Source organism: Crocodylus siamensis, chromosome 7 (genome assembly GCF_052110815.1).
Source record: "Crocodylus siamensis isolate JL-2025a chromosome 7, ASM5211081v1, whole genome shotgun sequence".
In the NCBI taxonomy this organism is placed as follows: domain Eukaryota; kingdom Metazoa; phylum Chordata; order Crocodylia; family Crocodylidae; genus Crocodylus; species Crocodylus siamensis.
Genome location: NC_143401.1, coordinates 97,254,906 through 97,270,720, shown reverse-complemented (window position 1 = coordinate 97,270,720; position 15,815 = coordinate 97,254,906). Strand labels below are relative to the sequence as shown.

Below are 15,815 nucleotides of genomic sequence, written 5' to 3'. Positions count from 1 at the left end.
TTGGTCCAAAGACACAGGCAGACAAGGTTCTTTGGGCAAAGGTGATACCTTTTATTAGACCAACTATGTGAGTTGTCGAATATATCACCTTTACCCAAAGAACCTTGTCTGCCAAAATGCCATTCAGCTACAGAAAGGTGCTTCCTTCCTGCTAAAAGGTAGGAAGGTGTGCAGTAAAGAACATGGATGAGTAGTGGGTTACAGAGACATTTTTAAATCCCTCTGAAGCTACTTCGGCTAGTGGCCCAGGTTTTTCTAGAAAAAGGTAGCTGCAATGAGCTTTGTGCGTGAACTAGGAGGTGAAGAAGCCTTTGTTTGATGGAACAGGCCTGAGAAAAGACTGAAAACCTTATGCTTCAAGCAGGAACTGTACTGCAGCTATAACAATGGAGAAGTTGCTCACTGCTCCCTAATTTTAGGTAATCGAAAACTTCTACAGGTTCTAGTGCTACTTGGTCCACTGCTAATCTACTAAAACCTCTCACTAGCTGGGTAGTAATGCATTGGAAGAGGCTACCCAGAGAGGATGTGGCATCTCGGGTGGCAACCTGGCAACCAACACGGGTTCATTAGCGGCAGGTCCTGTCAGACCAACCTGGGGGCCTTCTACGACCAGGTCACTAAATCCTCAGACGCAGGGGGAGCAGTGGACATCGTCTTTCGGGACTTTCAGAAGACCTTCGGCACCGTCTCTCACCCTGTTCTCATTAAGAAACTGGGGGCTGTGGTGTGGACGCCCACACAATCAGATGGGTCACTAACTGGCGGGAGGGCCGCACGTGGAGAGCGGTGGTGGACGGGTCATGTTCGACCCGGAGGGACGTGGGCAGTGGGGTCCCCCAGGGCTCGGTCCTCGGGCCCGCACTGTTCAACATCTTCATCAGCAACTTGGGCGAGGGGGTAAAAAACACCCTGTTCAAATTTGCTGATGACACTAAGATGTGGGGGGATGTGGGCACGCTGGAAGGGAGGAATAGGCTGCAATCGGCCCTAGACAGGTTACAGGGGTGGGCGGATGAGAACAGGAAGGGTTTCAACACCAACAAGTGCAAGGTGCTGCACCTGGGGAGGAAGAGCCAGCACCATACCTACAGGCTGGGGAACTCCCCTCTTGTCAGCACAGAGGCGGAAAAGGATCTGGGGGTCATCACTGATGCCAAGATGAACACGGGCCGGCAGTGTGGGGACGCGGTCAGGAAGGCCAACCGCACCTTGTCCTGCATCCACAGATGCATCTCGAGCAGGTCCAGGGAGGTGACCCTCCCCCTCTATGCGGCACTGGTCAGGCCGCAGCTGGAGTACCGCGTCCAGTTCTGGGCGCCGCACTTCAGGAGGGGTGTGGACAGCATGGAGAGGGTCCAGAAGAGGCCGCTCGCATGATCGGGACAGCAGGGCAGGCCCTACGAGGAGACGCGATGGGACCTGAACCTGTTCAGCCTCCACAAGAGAAGGCTGAGGGGGATCTAGTGGCCTGTTACAAACTAGTTGGGGGGGACCAGCAGGCATTGGGGGAGTCCCTGTTCCCCTGAGCACCGCCAGGAGTGACCAGGAATAATGGTCACAAGCTGGCAGAGGGCAGATTCAGGCTAGACATCAGGAGGCGCGACTTCAGTCAGGGCGGCTAGGATCTGGGACTAACTTCCAAGTGAAGTGGTGCTGGCTTCTACCCTGGGGGGCTTTAAGACAAGGCTGGACAATCATCTTGCTGGGGTCGTTTGACCCCAGTACTCTTTCTTGCCATGGCAGCGGGTCGGACTTGATGATCTGCTCAGGTCCCTTCCAACCTGACCAACTATGAAACTATCTCCATCCCTGGGGGTGTTTAAGACCTGGGTAGACAAAGCCTTGGCTGGGATGATGCAGTTGGGGCTGGTCTTGCTTTGAGCAGGGGGTTGGACTAGATGTGACCTCCTGAGGTCTCTTTCCACCCTCATTTTCTGTTATTCTACAAACTAATGCAGTGCAAGTGCTTACAAGAACTGAGATGCTACCGAGATGCTTTTTTTGCCTTCCAAGTCTACAATAGCCATTTGATTACTGGGCACAATGAGATTATAAAATCCAGAGAGTTTACATATTTAACTTCATAGCAAGGCTCCCACGATGCTTTTATTCTTTGTATGAAGTGCAATTAAAACCACATTTTTCCATTATCATCTCATGTTGACAAATCCATTTGGAAGAAGTCAAACGTTTGGGGTTAAGAAGCAACAAAGGCCCAAGTGGCTCTTCCCTGGACAAACACAGCATGAGAGGAATTCTTCCAAATGATCTTTTCCTCCAACTAAGGGCACGTCTACCTAGTGCAAAGTAGTGTAGAGATATCCCAGCTAGCCTGGGTACCTGAAATAAAACAGCTGGGTTTGTATGACACTCTGGCTGGGTTAATCTACCCTGCTTCTCATTAAGGCTAAAAAGACGGAGCTGAGTGATGTGCTAACATGGCTCTCTCAGTTGTGGCACCCTAGCAGGTCACGTGCAACGTAACCACTCTCTAGGAGTCCAGAGACAAAGGCTGTAGCACCCTGCCAGTCCACCAAAGCCCCCGAAACCAAACAACTGCAATTGCAAATTGCTGCCTCCTCTAAAGGCGTGATTCAACAGACTGAGAGTGGGGCTGAAAGCCAGGAACTCGTGAGTTCTGGATAAGGTCCTGTCACAAACTCAAGCAGGTCACTTATCTGTCAGCTTCTCAGAGTCCTCATATGACAAAACCTGTACCTCTCGCAGGGGCGGTGATACACCTGTCTGTACAGTGCTTTCATCCTGCTAGCTACTTCAGTGACCCCCATTCAACACAGTACCTGACCACAAATAAAGGTCAATACCTCTTCGGATCATAGGCAAGTAGGGCTGGAAAGGGCCTTACAAGTTCATTTAGTGCAGCCCCTGCTCACAGCAGGTTCATCCCTGCCTAAACTAGGGGATCTAGTGGCCTGTTACAAACTAGTCAGAGGGGACCAGCAGGCATTGGGGAGTCCCTGTCCCCCCGAGCACTGCCAGGAGTGACCAGAAATAATGGTCACAAGCTGGCAGAGGGGAGATTCAGACTAGACATCAGGAGGCGCGACTTCACGGTCAGGGCGGCTAGGATCTGGAACCAACTTCCAAGAGAAGTGGTGCTGGCTCCTACCCTGAGGGGCTTTAAGACAAGGCTTGACAATCACATTGCTGCGGTCGTTTGACCCCAGTACTCTTTCCTGCCATGGCAGGGGGTCGGACTTGATGATCTGCTCAGGTCCCTTCCGACCCTAGAAACTATAAAACATCCCAGGCAAGCGTCTAACCTGCTTTTGAAAGTTTCCAAGGATGGAGATCCCACAACTTCTCCAGGCAGCCTGTTCCAGTGCTTGACTGCCCTCAAAGTCAGATGGTTCCTCCAAATGTCCCACCTCAATTGCCCCTGCTGCAGCTTTAGGTCATTGCTCCTAGTCCTATTCCCTATGGTTAACAAGAAACCCAACTCCATCCTCTCTGTAATCACCCTTCAGGTATTTGAAAACTGTTATCTAAATATTCAGATAAAAGGCAATACAGAGGTGCAAAATATAGATAAATTAAGACTTCCACTGTCCCCTATGGCCAAAGAGAAACCCATTTCCATCCCCTCTGCAGTCACCCTTCAGGTATTCGAAAACTGTTATCAAAATCTACAGATGAAAGGCAATACAGAGAGAGGTGCAAAATATCGATAGATAAACACTTCCACTTATTATTCAGCTATATTTTCTTCTCTAGGGGCAACTCATAGACTTCAATCAGTAGCTACAGGAAAAGATTATTAGTGAAGGGTCTATTCTGAATGGAAAAGAAAAGCTCCAAGAGAAACCAAAGATAAGGGGCAGGTCAAATGTTTAAAAGTTTTGTTATTCAGACATGCATCAGAAGCCCAGCCACGTGCTCTGTTCCTTGTGATGTACGCCCTTGACATACAGCCAAGATCTACAGCGTATTTCAATCACAGCGGGAGAAGTACTGAATGAAATATTACTACTGCTTTGCACTCCTACAGAGCCTTTCACTCAAGGACCTGCCACTTGCTTTGCAAAACATCTCCCAGGAGAAAATTCGCCAGCCGGGAAGGCCCAGTATCAAAGCAAGCCAAATGCCACAGCTCTTTCAAAGACAAGATGGAGAGTCCTTCCCCCAGTCAGGCAAGAATACCTGGCAGCGCTGTGATGAAGTCCCTCTGTAACATGGGCTTGAGGTACGAGTTGATATGTCCATGTTGGTAATGACACATCTGCGAGATGAGATGCTCCACAAACTCCACCTGGTCGGACTCAGACCACTGCTCAAAATACTTGACACAGAGCTCCTTCTCCTTCTCATAGCTCGCGGACAGCTTCCTTTGCTTGGGCACAATCATACTGGAAGTGCCATTGGCAAGTTTTGTCTGGGAAAGGAAAGAAGGAAACACATGAAATGAACCTTGGGCTACTTCATCATCTTTTTTTTGGAAGACAACAGAAGGAAAAAACATTCCTGCGTGTGAAGCTGGCTGAGTCTGCATATCCCATTTGCTGCTGTCAGTCTGCAAGCGGGCACGAATGCCTGTAACCCTTGGAGGACAGTACAGCTGTTCGTGGTGGAGCTGCACACAAAGGACGATGATGGGATGGGAAAACAAGAGTGGCAGCTCAATACAAACAAATTTTACTTACATTTTCCAGCCAGCAAAGTGCAGACAGATTTCTAATTTACCATTATCCGCTACTTCAATGCACCACAGAAGCTTGCATTTATATTTTGTTCCTCCTCTAAAGTATTTGCTTCAGGGCTACAATGGACCACTGCTACAATTAATAGAAAATGCACAAGATAGATACGAGGAAACTGCATAGCAATAGTTTTGGGTAGACAGTATATATGGCAAAATGTGTTAAAATGCCCCAAACATTTGGTGCTTGCCTACACTTCACGCAAAGCCAGCAGAAAGGTTTTAGTTTTTGATTCTGCTATTAATCTTGCCAGAAGGGCTCAACACAGTCTGATTTTGAAGAAGGGCTCTAGGGACATGACAAAAGTGACACTTCATTCCATCGCTTAACGGCAGGAAGGTGAAGTTTTGCTTTTCAATGATTTAACGAGAACAAAAGTGGGAGTGCTGCACTAGAAGTACATCCTCTGTCCCTGGCAAAATTAACTATTACCTGGGAAGCCTATGCTTTCCCACACTGATTAGCAAGCTAGTTTTATTTAATGCTAAATAAAGGAAATGGCCATCCTTTTTTTAGGATCCTATTACCCAACTGAAAAAAGCATAAGCTAAAAATAAAATGCTACAGGCTTACACTCCATCAAGACTAGTTTTAAAGGCACACTGTAAAGATGCCACATCCCACAGAACCTCGTTAATGCTCATTCTGCTAATATGCAAACTTGATCATTCTGGCTGCAACCATGAGGTCTTGCCCAGCATCCCAGCAAATATTTGGCAGACAGTGCCATTAAGGGCAGTTTGCACTAGCAGGTCCTTTCTTTTACAAGACGCAGGACTGCATTTGCTACTCCACTATGAATTATCGAAAGAAGATAAAGAATGCTTTATGTTCAAAAGCATGTCTAACTTTAGCCCAACTACATAGGTGCTCTAAAAAAAACTTCACCCCAAAAAATCCTTACCTTTCCCATAATTTCTGGACTGTCACAGCTACATCACCCTTATAAAGTAAAAACAAAATTGCACCTGTCCTAATAAATAAAGTAAGTATTTGATGATGGAATATTGTTTCTGTTTCCCTTATGTGCCAATTGACAATGCGAGGGGCAGGGATTTGTGTGAGTGATATCCTTCATTGGACTAACGGCAGAGGTGGGAGAGATTTTAGCTTTTGGGCATAAATTCCCTTTCCTTGGGCTGGGTACCCTCTTGCAAACTTCCTGGATCATCATGGCTACATCGCCACTCCGACACTACCAAACCACAGTGTGCCACTCCAGTGTCAACACAATCAGGGATATTTTAGTAAATTAAAAAAGCACCCCTATTTTACACAGACATTACAATATATTTACTTACTGAAGAAAAAGGTATGGATTGTCTCATGTCACAGACTGTTAAGTTATTTGCTAAAAGGTCTTTGGGATTAAAAACACAAGCAATCCTAGCCTGCAGGTGTGGACTCCAGTCACTCATTCCCAGCCCACCAAAATGGTGTAATTTAACATGTTGCATTATCAAATGGGGGGGGGGGGAAATACTATATTTAAGATTGCGTAAAGGTCCATCATTTGCTGCCACATTTTATTCTTGAAGCACAAAGCATGAGTGCTGTTCCTGCATTAACTGTCAGCATCTCTAGCAGAAATGGCTGGACAGACCTTTTGATGGAGAACTGCCATAGAAAGCAGAGGGTCTTTTTAACAAAATGTGTTTTCTGGTTCTGAATTAGGATTTTAATGATCTCTGACTGCTTGAGACCATAGTAGAAGGACACCAGACCATCACTGCTAAGTTTTGTTGCTCAAGCAAGCCAATTAGCAGCATTCATTTTATTTTTCTGCCCCACATCCCCCATAACGGACCTATAACCCCTCAAATGCTGGGCACGTTTCTGGAAGTATTCAGTAAGGATGCAGTGCAGACGGGGAATGGCTGATGCCGGAGCTACAAACGCTCTCATTCAGTGGTCACTTAAACAACACGGATCGCAGTGACCCATAAGTGAGTATCTGGGGGGAAGAGGAAAGAGACACCATCTAACTGGGCCATCTATTTATACCGAGTCTGCTGACATTACAAAGGCGACTGTGGGAATGAGCTCCTTGGTGTGAAAGGTTGGGTTTTTCCTGGCACGCAGTCCATTGCTGGCATAAAATGATTAAGGATGGACAGTACTGAACCGTCAGCCTCGAGGGACTTTGTGGTCGGTTTTATGGCAGTTGAGCTATTTGCAAAACAGAAAAGCCCATGAAACGCTGGATTAAGGTGGTTGATGAATGGGGTACTTTACAAGCCGATCTCATTTCATTTCTCATTTCATTTGCTGCACCGGTGATCTTACAGCGGGGCTGTCTAAACACAGCGCGTTTCTCTACCTACGCTTTCGGCCTCTGAGAAGTACAAAATGGGAGGGAGCAGGGCCTACAAGCTGCGCTGGGTGGGACATGAATTTGGGCACATACAGATCTTTCCCTGACAGGGAAAACCTCATACTCACAGCCTGAATCCACTTGGCCTTACATCCACTGGAGAGAGGGTCAAGTGTCCCCCCAATCTGGAACTTACTAGTCACCCCCCACCCCCCATAACTTACTTTACCTTGACCCAAACTTTCCGCTATTCTCTTACCCTGCCCGGCTAGATCTGCCAAAATCCCACCCTGCAGCACCTTCTACCTCCCAGGCCTGGGTACCAGAGAGGCAACTCCGTTGCAAAACCATGCCATGGTTTTGGGGCACAACTCATGCCAACTGTGACCCCAAAGCTTGTTTTGAATAGGGATGAAAGAGCACATGGTCCAACAGTCAGAGCTGTTCTGGAAGTCAAACCCTGGCCCAATCATAGAGAATTAGGGTTGGAAGTGACTTCAGGGTCATCCCAACTGCTGGCTCTGCCTAGTGTGGGCCTCTCCATGAGAAGAGGCGGACAAGTCTACAATGAGATTAACTTGATGGGCAGCAGAGTCGCTTCTGACCTCTGCACGAGCCCACACCACGGCTTCCCCTCTCATACGTGCTCACTATAAGAAGCGATGGGCTGTAGTTAAGAAAAAGTGCAAAAATTTCCAAGTGAAGCCTTTAAAAAAAAATCCACTACGGTCCAGGTGAAAAAGCCGAGTTATTAAAACCTATCAAGCAGCTGTACTATTAAAGAGCACATGGGGGTCCTGGTCACTAGCAGGGAGAGAGCTGATTTGGTTTTCTGAGAAACCCCGATGCCTCCCCATCTGCTGCATCCCACTGCCTTCAATTCATGACAGACCTTTGCAATGTAATACTAGTGACTACTGGCTGGAGCATTCAACACTTTCCTCTTCTGGTACAATCACCGGGCCCCTCTGATAGAGGCAAAGCTGTCAAACACGGGGCACATAAAACAAAGTTAAATATTCATGCTAAAGCACAACCCAGAAGAGACTATTAGCCCACCGTCTCTGTTATTTGTGGGGATGAAGATGTATTAGCTGCCGTGCTAACAGAAGTAACTGCAAGCCACAGGCATCCAAAGTGATCACGGCATTGTTATGCATGAAAAAACCTCTCGGTATGGCAGATGAGAGCGCCCAAACTTAGCCCTCTTGCAACAGACTGCAACCCTCTTCTTTTTTATCCCCCCTGCCCAAGTTCACACATGGAGGCACGACTCGTGAAGATGACAGAAGCCAATGGCCACTGCTTTGTTTTGAACCCAGCAGACGTGCTTGCTGGGACCTGCAGTCCAAGCAGTTGTGCACTGGATTGGCACAGACGTATGTCGGCATTACCGGCTTCGAGTTGCTTTGGTCAGAGCTGAGCGTAGCACTCCGTGTGAAGACATGCTAGCCATTGCTTGTCTGACTTCATGAGACCAGACAGATGTTTTCTGGTACAGGTGACCATAAGCAGAGGTCTGTAACTGCAAGGCCATCTAAGAACATGAAGGGACCTTAACCTGACTAAAGACTTTACTTTTATAAGAAGAGGCAAGACCTGGGTGCCGGTAAACTTAGGCTGGATGTGGCCACAGTGCTAGGTCTATGGTGTAACGTGGTTGGACTACAAACACAACTGGGTTTATTCCCGTTGTGCATACGGGGTTTCAGGCTGGTTCTAGAAAACCAGCAGGGTTCTTGGTTACTGGACTAGTCACCGGTGTTTTCTCATCTGCACCAGCAGTTAGAAGAGTTGTGACACGGTTGCTCCCTCTCCATGGCAAAGAATCGGGTCAGGGACCTTTTTGTGGTGTAGACATACTTAGAGCAAATGGCCTTTCTGGTCCCTCCTATTCTGCAGTGTAGGTAAGCTTAACCCCTGCACCTCTCGCCCCCGCCACCGGGCCTACCAGAAATGCATCTCCATCAGATTCAGAGATATGAGAAGACAGTAAGCTTCTTGAGTGCCTCCACAACCGAAAGAGAAGGACCTGGCATGCAACACTAATCCAACGTGTCCTTATTGCCCTCTTCTGTCCCCACATCCCCACCAGGGCCACAGGATTTTTGGTTGCGACTCATGTACCTTGTGGCGCTTCTTTGCAGCTGCCTCATTTCACCACCTACTTGCACAACCAGGGCTGGTTAAATCACTGATCTAGACAGAGCCACCTTAACAGGATTTTTGGATGGGTCCTAGTGAAGGGGAGTGGAAAAAAAAAAAAAAGGACATAATGTTTAATTATAAGAAATGATTGAAATAGGCACAGACATACCCCGGGTGCCTCTGCACTGCAGCAAACTCTAAACTTGTTATCGTTAATGGTTTAAATTTCACTGTGCTAATCATTTCAGGACACAAGCCTTTCTTGATAATCTAATGAATTATTCCAACATCCTTCAGCAAAAAAAATCCTCCATGACAGCACTAATTACAAGACGTTTTCCCAGTGCTTATGTAAAATATGACAGAGCAGCAGCTTAGGGAATTGCAGAAAACTGCTTCTAATTTCCACTGAGAAGCTGACAAACACCTCTCTTTCATCTCTCCCAGCTCTCAAGTAAGATTTAACTTTCTCATTTAGTTAATTACCGAGTGAGGATCATCATTTTCCCGGATCGGAGCGGCACAGAGCCTTTATCGTGTTAACTTGTGAACTTGATCGATGGCTGCTGCTAAAACTTAATAACTTCACCCCCCTGGCAAATTGTAAGATAAATATAATAGGAGAAACTCTGACAGTAAAAACCTGCCAGAAATGAGCACTGTGTTTATGTTTCTTTGCAGGCAGCAAAAAAACAACCGACAGCTTATTACTGGGTGCGTGTTACTTATATTTAAAAGACTCCAGGCAGTTAACTTCCTGCGTACTGCTCAAACTTTACTTGCAAGATAAAAGACGCTGGGGAAAAGCCAAGGTAGTGGCAAGACAGAGAAGGGGACCGGCGAGGTGAGGGCAGAGATGGAGAAATGCAGCGAATGCTGAAAATAAAAGGCCCAGTCAAGGGCAGAGTTATGGTTAAAATATCTGGGGAGCCCAGGCATGACCTGGAGTTTAGCAGCAGTGCAAAAGATGCTCCAAAATTTGGGCAGGCAAAGTTCTTTGGGTAATTAAAGATGTGATATCTTTTATCTTTAAGATGTGGTACCTATTATTAAAGATGTGATATCTATTATTTTTATTTTTTTATTATAGTTGGAAAAAATGTTCTTTGCAAGCTTTTCGGCACAAACGCCCTTCTTCAGGCATAGGGAGAAAGGGGTGTATGCCCAAAAGCTTGCAAAGAACAATTTTTCCAACTATGTAGTTGGTTTAGTAAAATATATCACATCTGCCCAAAGAAACTTGCCTGCTCATGTCCTTAGACCAACATGTGTACAGCCAACAACCCCTCCAAAATCGGGAGCACGTCACAGCAGCAGGTGTCACAGCCTCCACGGTTGTAGATCTGGAAAGCCGCTGTCAGCTGAACACCTCCAGCACAGCCGGCTTTTCAGGATGTCTTGCGGGGCAATGAAGCCAACTGCTGCCCAGCCACCGCTCCATGCACCGGAGCAATAGAAATGGGGAGGCCTGGCCTGGAAGTGCCCTCATCTCCCACCTTGTCCCTAAATAAGCAATAAATCCAGCTTGCTAAAACTGCATGGGGAAGGGGGCTGGCTGCTTGGATGGTGCACAACACAGCCAGCAGGCTCAGTGGCTTCTCTCTTCCTCTGTGGGGCTGTAATTTCCAAGGTAGATGGCTTACCCTGAAAGCTGGAACAGAGGAAGCACAATAACATATCTCCAGCTGGCTGAAGAGCTTCATGGTTTCAAGGAGCTGGAAGGAAGTTGCCTGCAAGCCTACAGTATAACACGGACATGCCTGGGCTCTGACAGACCTCAATTATTGCCTTTCTGATGCAACAAACAGGGGTTTTCTGTCGGGTGGGAGGCAGTCCGGTCCATAGGGAATGAGTCTCTGTTGCAAAAACGTCCCCCCTTCCCATCTAGGAAGCCTTGGCACAAAGACCTGAGATCCAAAGAGCCACACAGCCTGAATGACAGCACAAGGGGAGCCTATGCTACATTCTTCCCTTTTACTGGGTGAACTTGTTTTTTTTCTTCCCCAGGTTTGACTCAGAGCTACAGCGCGAGGCCATTAAACAACTCAGTCCATTTACTTTTATTTTAAAAGCTCCGTTTAGAAGCTACCCATTTCTAGCTGCCTTCATCTCACGGAGCCGATTCTACGAGGCTGACCATGGGTTTCGCATGTCTGTGGACTTCCTCGCTCTGTGCTGAATGCCGGCTTCCATGCTGCAAAGCGCACCAAAATATTTTAAGGACCCAACGCAGCCCAGGAGCAGAATCATCATCAATCACATCTGAGAGTGAAAGGAAAGTACCATGAAAGAAGTCAAGATGCTATTACTGTTTATTTCCAAGTGGAAATTCAAAAAACCCCCAACAACCAACGCCCGCAAAACGGAAACGAACGGCCCCCTGGATACCCAAAGAGGTAACTGTATTGCCTGTGCCGAGCTGCTAGCTCACATCTGGACTCTAATTACACTACACCGCAGCTGGCTTGATAGGGGGGAAAAAATGATACGTCTAGATGGAAAGGTCAATGGAATTATGCTGGAGACGGCAGACCAGGCTACTGTGCTTCATGAAGTCCAGTGGGACCCACCGTTTTCAGAGGAACCGTCTAACTGCATCTGATATGGTACTGGCCCGGGGCGTACCCAGTGGAGGGTTTTAGCCACGTCGCAGAAGAGTGACATTTGGAGACAAGGCTGCGTTCTTCCGGGGTTGGAGAAAGCTGTAGGCAACCACAGAAGCAATGTGTTGAATCTCTCCAGGGACCGGGGAGCGCAGCCCTGTACCAGCTCTGTAATACAGAGAGCAGCAATAATGCCTTGCTTCTCTCCCACACTGCTAAACTGTAAACAGCAACAGGGAGACGAGATTAAAAACTATTCTTTTAAGCTAATACTTAATGTTTCAGACAGGCTAATAAAGTTTAATTGTCTGGAATCTGGTGGCTCTTACTGTATAACTTCCCCGTGATATAGGTCTCCCATCTGGATTTTAAATGCTGGTAAAACCACCTGAATAAACTGCTGTGATGCTGGAATGGATGTGCAGCCGGAGTCCCCCCCATACTGCTTCCTCTCCAAGTTTCCTCTGCAAAGAACAGGCATGAAGGAGGAATCACCTTGCGCTAAGAGGCCCAGCCGATGGACCTACGCATCACGTTGGCACGTGCCGCTTTCCCCGTGTATCTAGTGACTGCGAGCACTGTGAAAGGCCCCTCAGAAGTCGCCGGGTCCCCCCTCTCGCTCCAGATGGATAACAAGCAACTCTGCAAGGAAGGGAATGCGGAGAAGCGCTTCTCCTTCCAAAAAAAGCATTACCTGAGCCAGGCCTGGACTGCTGGGACTTGCACAGATTATTACCGCTAATGGAGGAGAGGAACATGCACATTATTGCTTGGAGAACCGTGGAACCGGCAGCAGCAGCAGCGAAGGCCTCATTTATGACAGGGAAAGGTGGAAGCTATGCTCCGAGCGGCAGTTTTGCTGAGTTTTGGACGGCCGCCTCTCTTTTAGAAGACCCAGGCAGGCTCTCCTGCCTGAGCGGAGCCGCTCTTTACGGGTGTTGCTGCTGATTTCCTTGCACCCCCGCCATCCCTCACTTCAGACAGAACACCAGCGAGGAACAGCGTGCTGGGAGGCAGGCTGACCGGGTAATTTAGAACAAGCTGGACAAAACGAAGGAGAATAGACTGCTGGGACTGATGAAACACTACAAGACGGGGTAACCTAACAGGTCAAATGCCCCTGGCTGGCTGCACTGCAAGCAGCAATCATGATTCCTGAAGCATCTGGATCCTGCCTGCATAAAGCTTTCAGGAGGGTGCCTGTGCCCGAAAGCTTGCAAAGAGCAATTTTTCCAGCTATTCAGTTGCTCTAATAAAAGATCTTGCATTTACCCAAACGACCTTGTCTGCCTAAAGCTTTCAATACATTTTTAGCACCAACAGGCTAAGCCTGGAGACATGCTTGGGTAACGCCCCCAGCACCTCCCCCTAGCAATACTTTACCTAGGAGATTACCGCTCAGAAGCATCGATCTTCACCGAGTTTCCTGCTTCTAAATGCATTTTGCTGTCTGAAATGATGACGCACAAGGAATCAAGTGACTTGCCCATGGTCTCGGTAAGAGTCAGTGGCTCAATCTGGATTAGAAACCAGGATACTCATGGCTTTTTAAGAATCAGTTAATCCCAGATTTCCTTCCTTTTGGTGCCACCCAGGTTTTGTTCAATTCTGTGCATCTAAGACATTACATTATATAGCAGCTTTCCAAGCTTGGGGAGCACAGGCTGTGTAAAGGATAGCACTGAACACACAGGAGGGATGCTGAGGTTACGGAAAGCTGCATGTGAGGCGTGACCCATGTTCCCTTCCACTGGACAAGTGTTTATGCAAGCACATATCTGAGCAGCAGGTCCTGACGATCTCCACCCTCCAGTGCTGGGGGAATTAGCAGAGGTCATAGCGGGACCCCAGTATGGCTTTACGAGCGCTTGTGGTGCTCTGGCGAGGTGCCGGAGGACTGGAAAAGGGCCAACGTGGTTCCCATTTTCAAAAAAGGGAGGAAGGAGGACCCAGGAAACTATAGGCTCGTTAGTCTTACCTCGATCATGGGGAAGCTCTTTGAGAAAATTACCCAGGAACACATCTGCAAGGGGCCAGCGGGGGAGATTATGCTTACGGGCAACCAACATGGGTTCATTAGCAGCAGGTCCTGTCAGACCAACCTGGTGCCTTCTACGACCAGGTCACCAAATCCTTGGACACAGGGGTAGCAGTGGACATCGTCTTCCTGGACTTTCGGGAGGCCTTTGACACTGTCTCTCACCCTGTTCTCATTAAGAAACTGGGGGCTGTGGTGTCGACCCCCACACAGTCAGATGTGTCACCAACTGGCGGGAGGGCCGCGCCCAGAGAGCGGTGGTGGACGGGTCATGTTCGACCCGGAGGGACGTGGGCAGTGGGGTCCCCCAGGGCTCGGTCCTAGGGCCCGCACTGTTCAACGTCTTCATCAGTGACTTGGACGAGGGGGTAAAAAGCACCCTGCTCAAATTTGCTGATGACACTAAGATGTGGGGGGACGTGGGCATGCTAGAAGGGAGCAATAGGCTGAAATCAGCCCTGGACAGGTTACAGTAGTGGGTGGATGAGAACAGGATGGGATTCAACACCGACATGTGCAAGGTGCTGCACCTGGAGAGGAACAACCGGCACCATACCTACAGGCTGGGGAACTCCCCTCTTGTCAGCACGGAGGCGGAAAGGGATCTGGGGGTCATCACTGACTCCAAGATGAACATGGGCCGGCAGTGTGGGGACGCGGTCAGGAAGGCCAACCGCACCTTGTCGTGCATCCACAGGTGCATCTTGAGCAGGTCCAGGGAGGGGATCCTCCCCCTCTGTGCGGCACTGGTCAGGCCACAGCTGGAGTCCTGCGTCCAGTTCTGGGCGCCACACTTCAGGAGGGACGTGGACAGCATGGAGAGGGTCCAGAGGAGGCCACTCCCATGGTCAGGGGACAGCAGGGCAGGCCCTATGAGGCGAGGTGATGGGACCTGAACCTGTTCAGCCTCCACAAGAGAAGGCCAAGGGGGGATCTTAGTGGCCTGTTACAAACTAGTCAGGGGGGACCAGAAGGCATTGGGGGAGTCCCTGTTCCCCTGAGCATGACCAGAATTGACCAGGAATAATGGTCATAAGTTGACAGAGAGTAGATTTAGGTTTGATATCAGGAGGCGCGACTTCACGGTCAGGGTGGCTAGGATCTGGAACCAACTTCCAAGGGAAGTGGTGCAGGCTCCTACCCTGGGGGGCTTTAAGAGGAGGCTGGATGTACACCTTGCTGGGGTCATTTGACCCCAGTACTCTTTCCTGCCATGGCAGGGGGTCGGACTTGATGATCTGCTCAGGTCCCTTCCGACCCGACCAACTATGATACTATAAAATGAGGGCCATGTCACGACTGTGGCCTCTTACCCTGGTGGTGACATGGCCCTTATATCAGCTAGCTGCAGGGACAGCTTGCATTCCCCTGGCAGAAGGCAGCTGCCCATGAGTCAGGCTGTAAGTCCCTCTTCTCAGTTTGCGGCACTCCCACTCAGCTTAGTCATACTTGGCACCCGCTGATGGCCTCACAGCCTTGCTGTCGGCAGCTTGTAGCACCTGTTCGAGCTGGACAAACAGGGAAGGAGAAAGGAACAAAAAATGAAAAGGTGGGTGGGGGGGGAGAAAGATAGGGCTTGGGGCTATGCATGAGGGGGCACAGGGCTGGGATGCCCATCAATCACACCCACACTGAAAGGGCAGTAATTGCTACTCTATGGCTCCGGGACCAACATGACTGGTGGGCTCCGGCCAAACTCTCTTTATACCTTTGTCTCGCAGCCTCTTGCCCTTCTCTCTGACCCAGTGAGTAGCAGCCAGACAACTGCCATTCAGCAATTCGTGCCGTCTTTTGGTGGTAAGCCAGTCTGAAGGCCTTACCAGGCACGTTGGATTCCCTAGGGCACGCGGCCAAAAGAAATCCTCCAGTGCACCCTGGATCGCCAGAAAAGAGTATGTGGGCCTAGGAGAGGCCAGATCACCAACGGAGGTGAGACCAACACTGCAGGCCTGTGATCAATAAAGGAGAGCGTAGGACAGGAGAAAGGTCAG

At 48.9% G+C, this 15,815-nt stretch overlaps 1 protein-coding gene across 14 annotated transcripts in view; it reads right to left on the bottom strand.

Moving 5' to 3' along the window:
* BTRC (beta-transducin repeat containing E3 ubiquitin protein ligase) overlaps positions 1 to 15,815 on the bottom strand; it is a 144,340-nt gene that overhangs the window by 32,135 nt on the left and 96,390 nt on the right. For all 14 annotated transcript variants that reach the window (XM_090056459.1, XM_090056462.1, XM_090056464.1 and 11 more), the window contains one exon: positions 4,165 to 4,396. In XM_090056459.1, the coding sequence (XP_089912585.1) occupies positions 4,165 to 4,396 (232 nt within the window). The remainder of the gene's footprint in view (positions 1 to 4,164; positions 4,397 to 15,815) is intronic.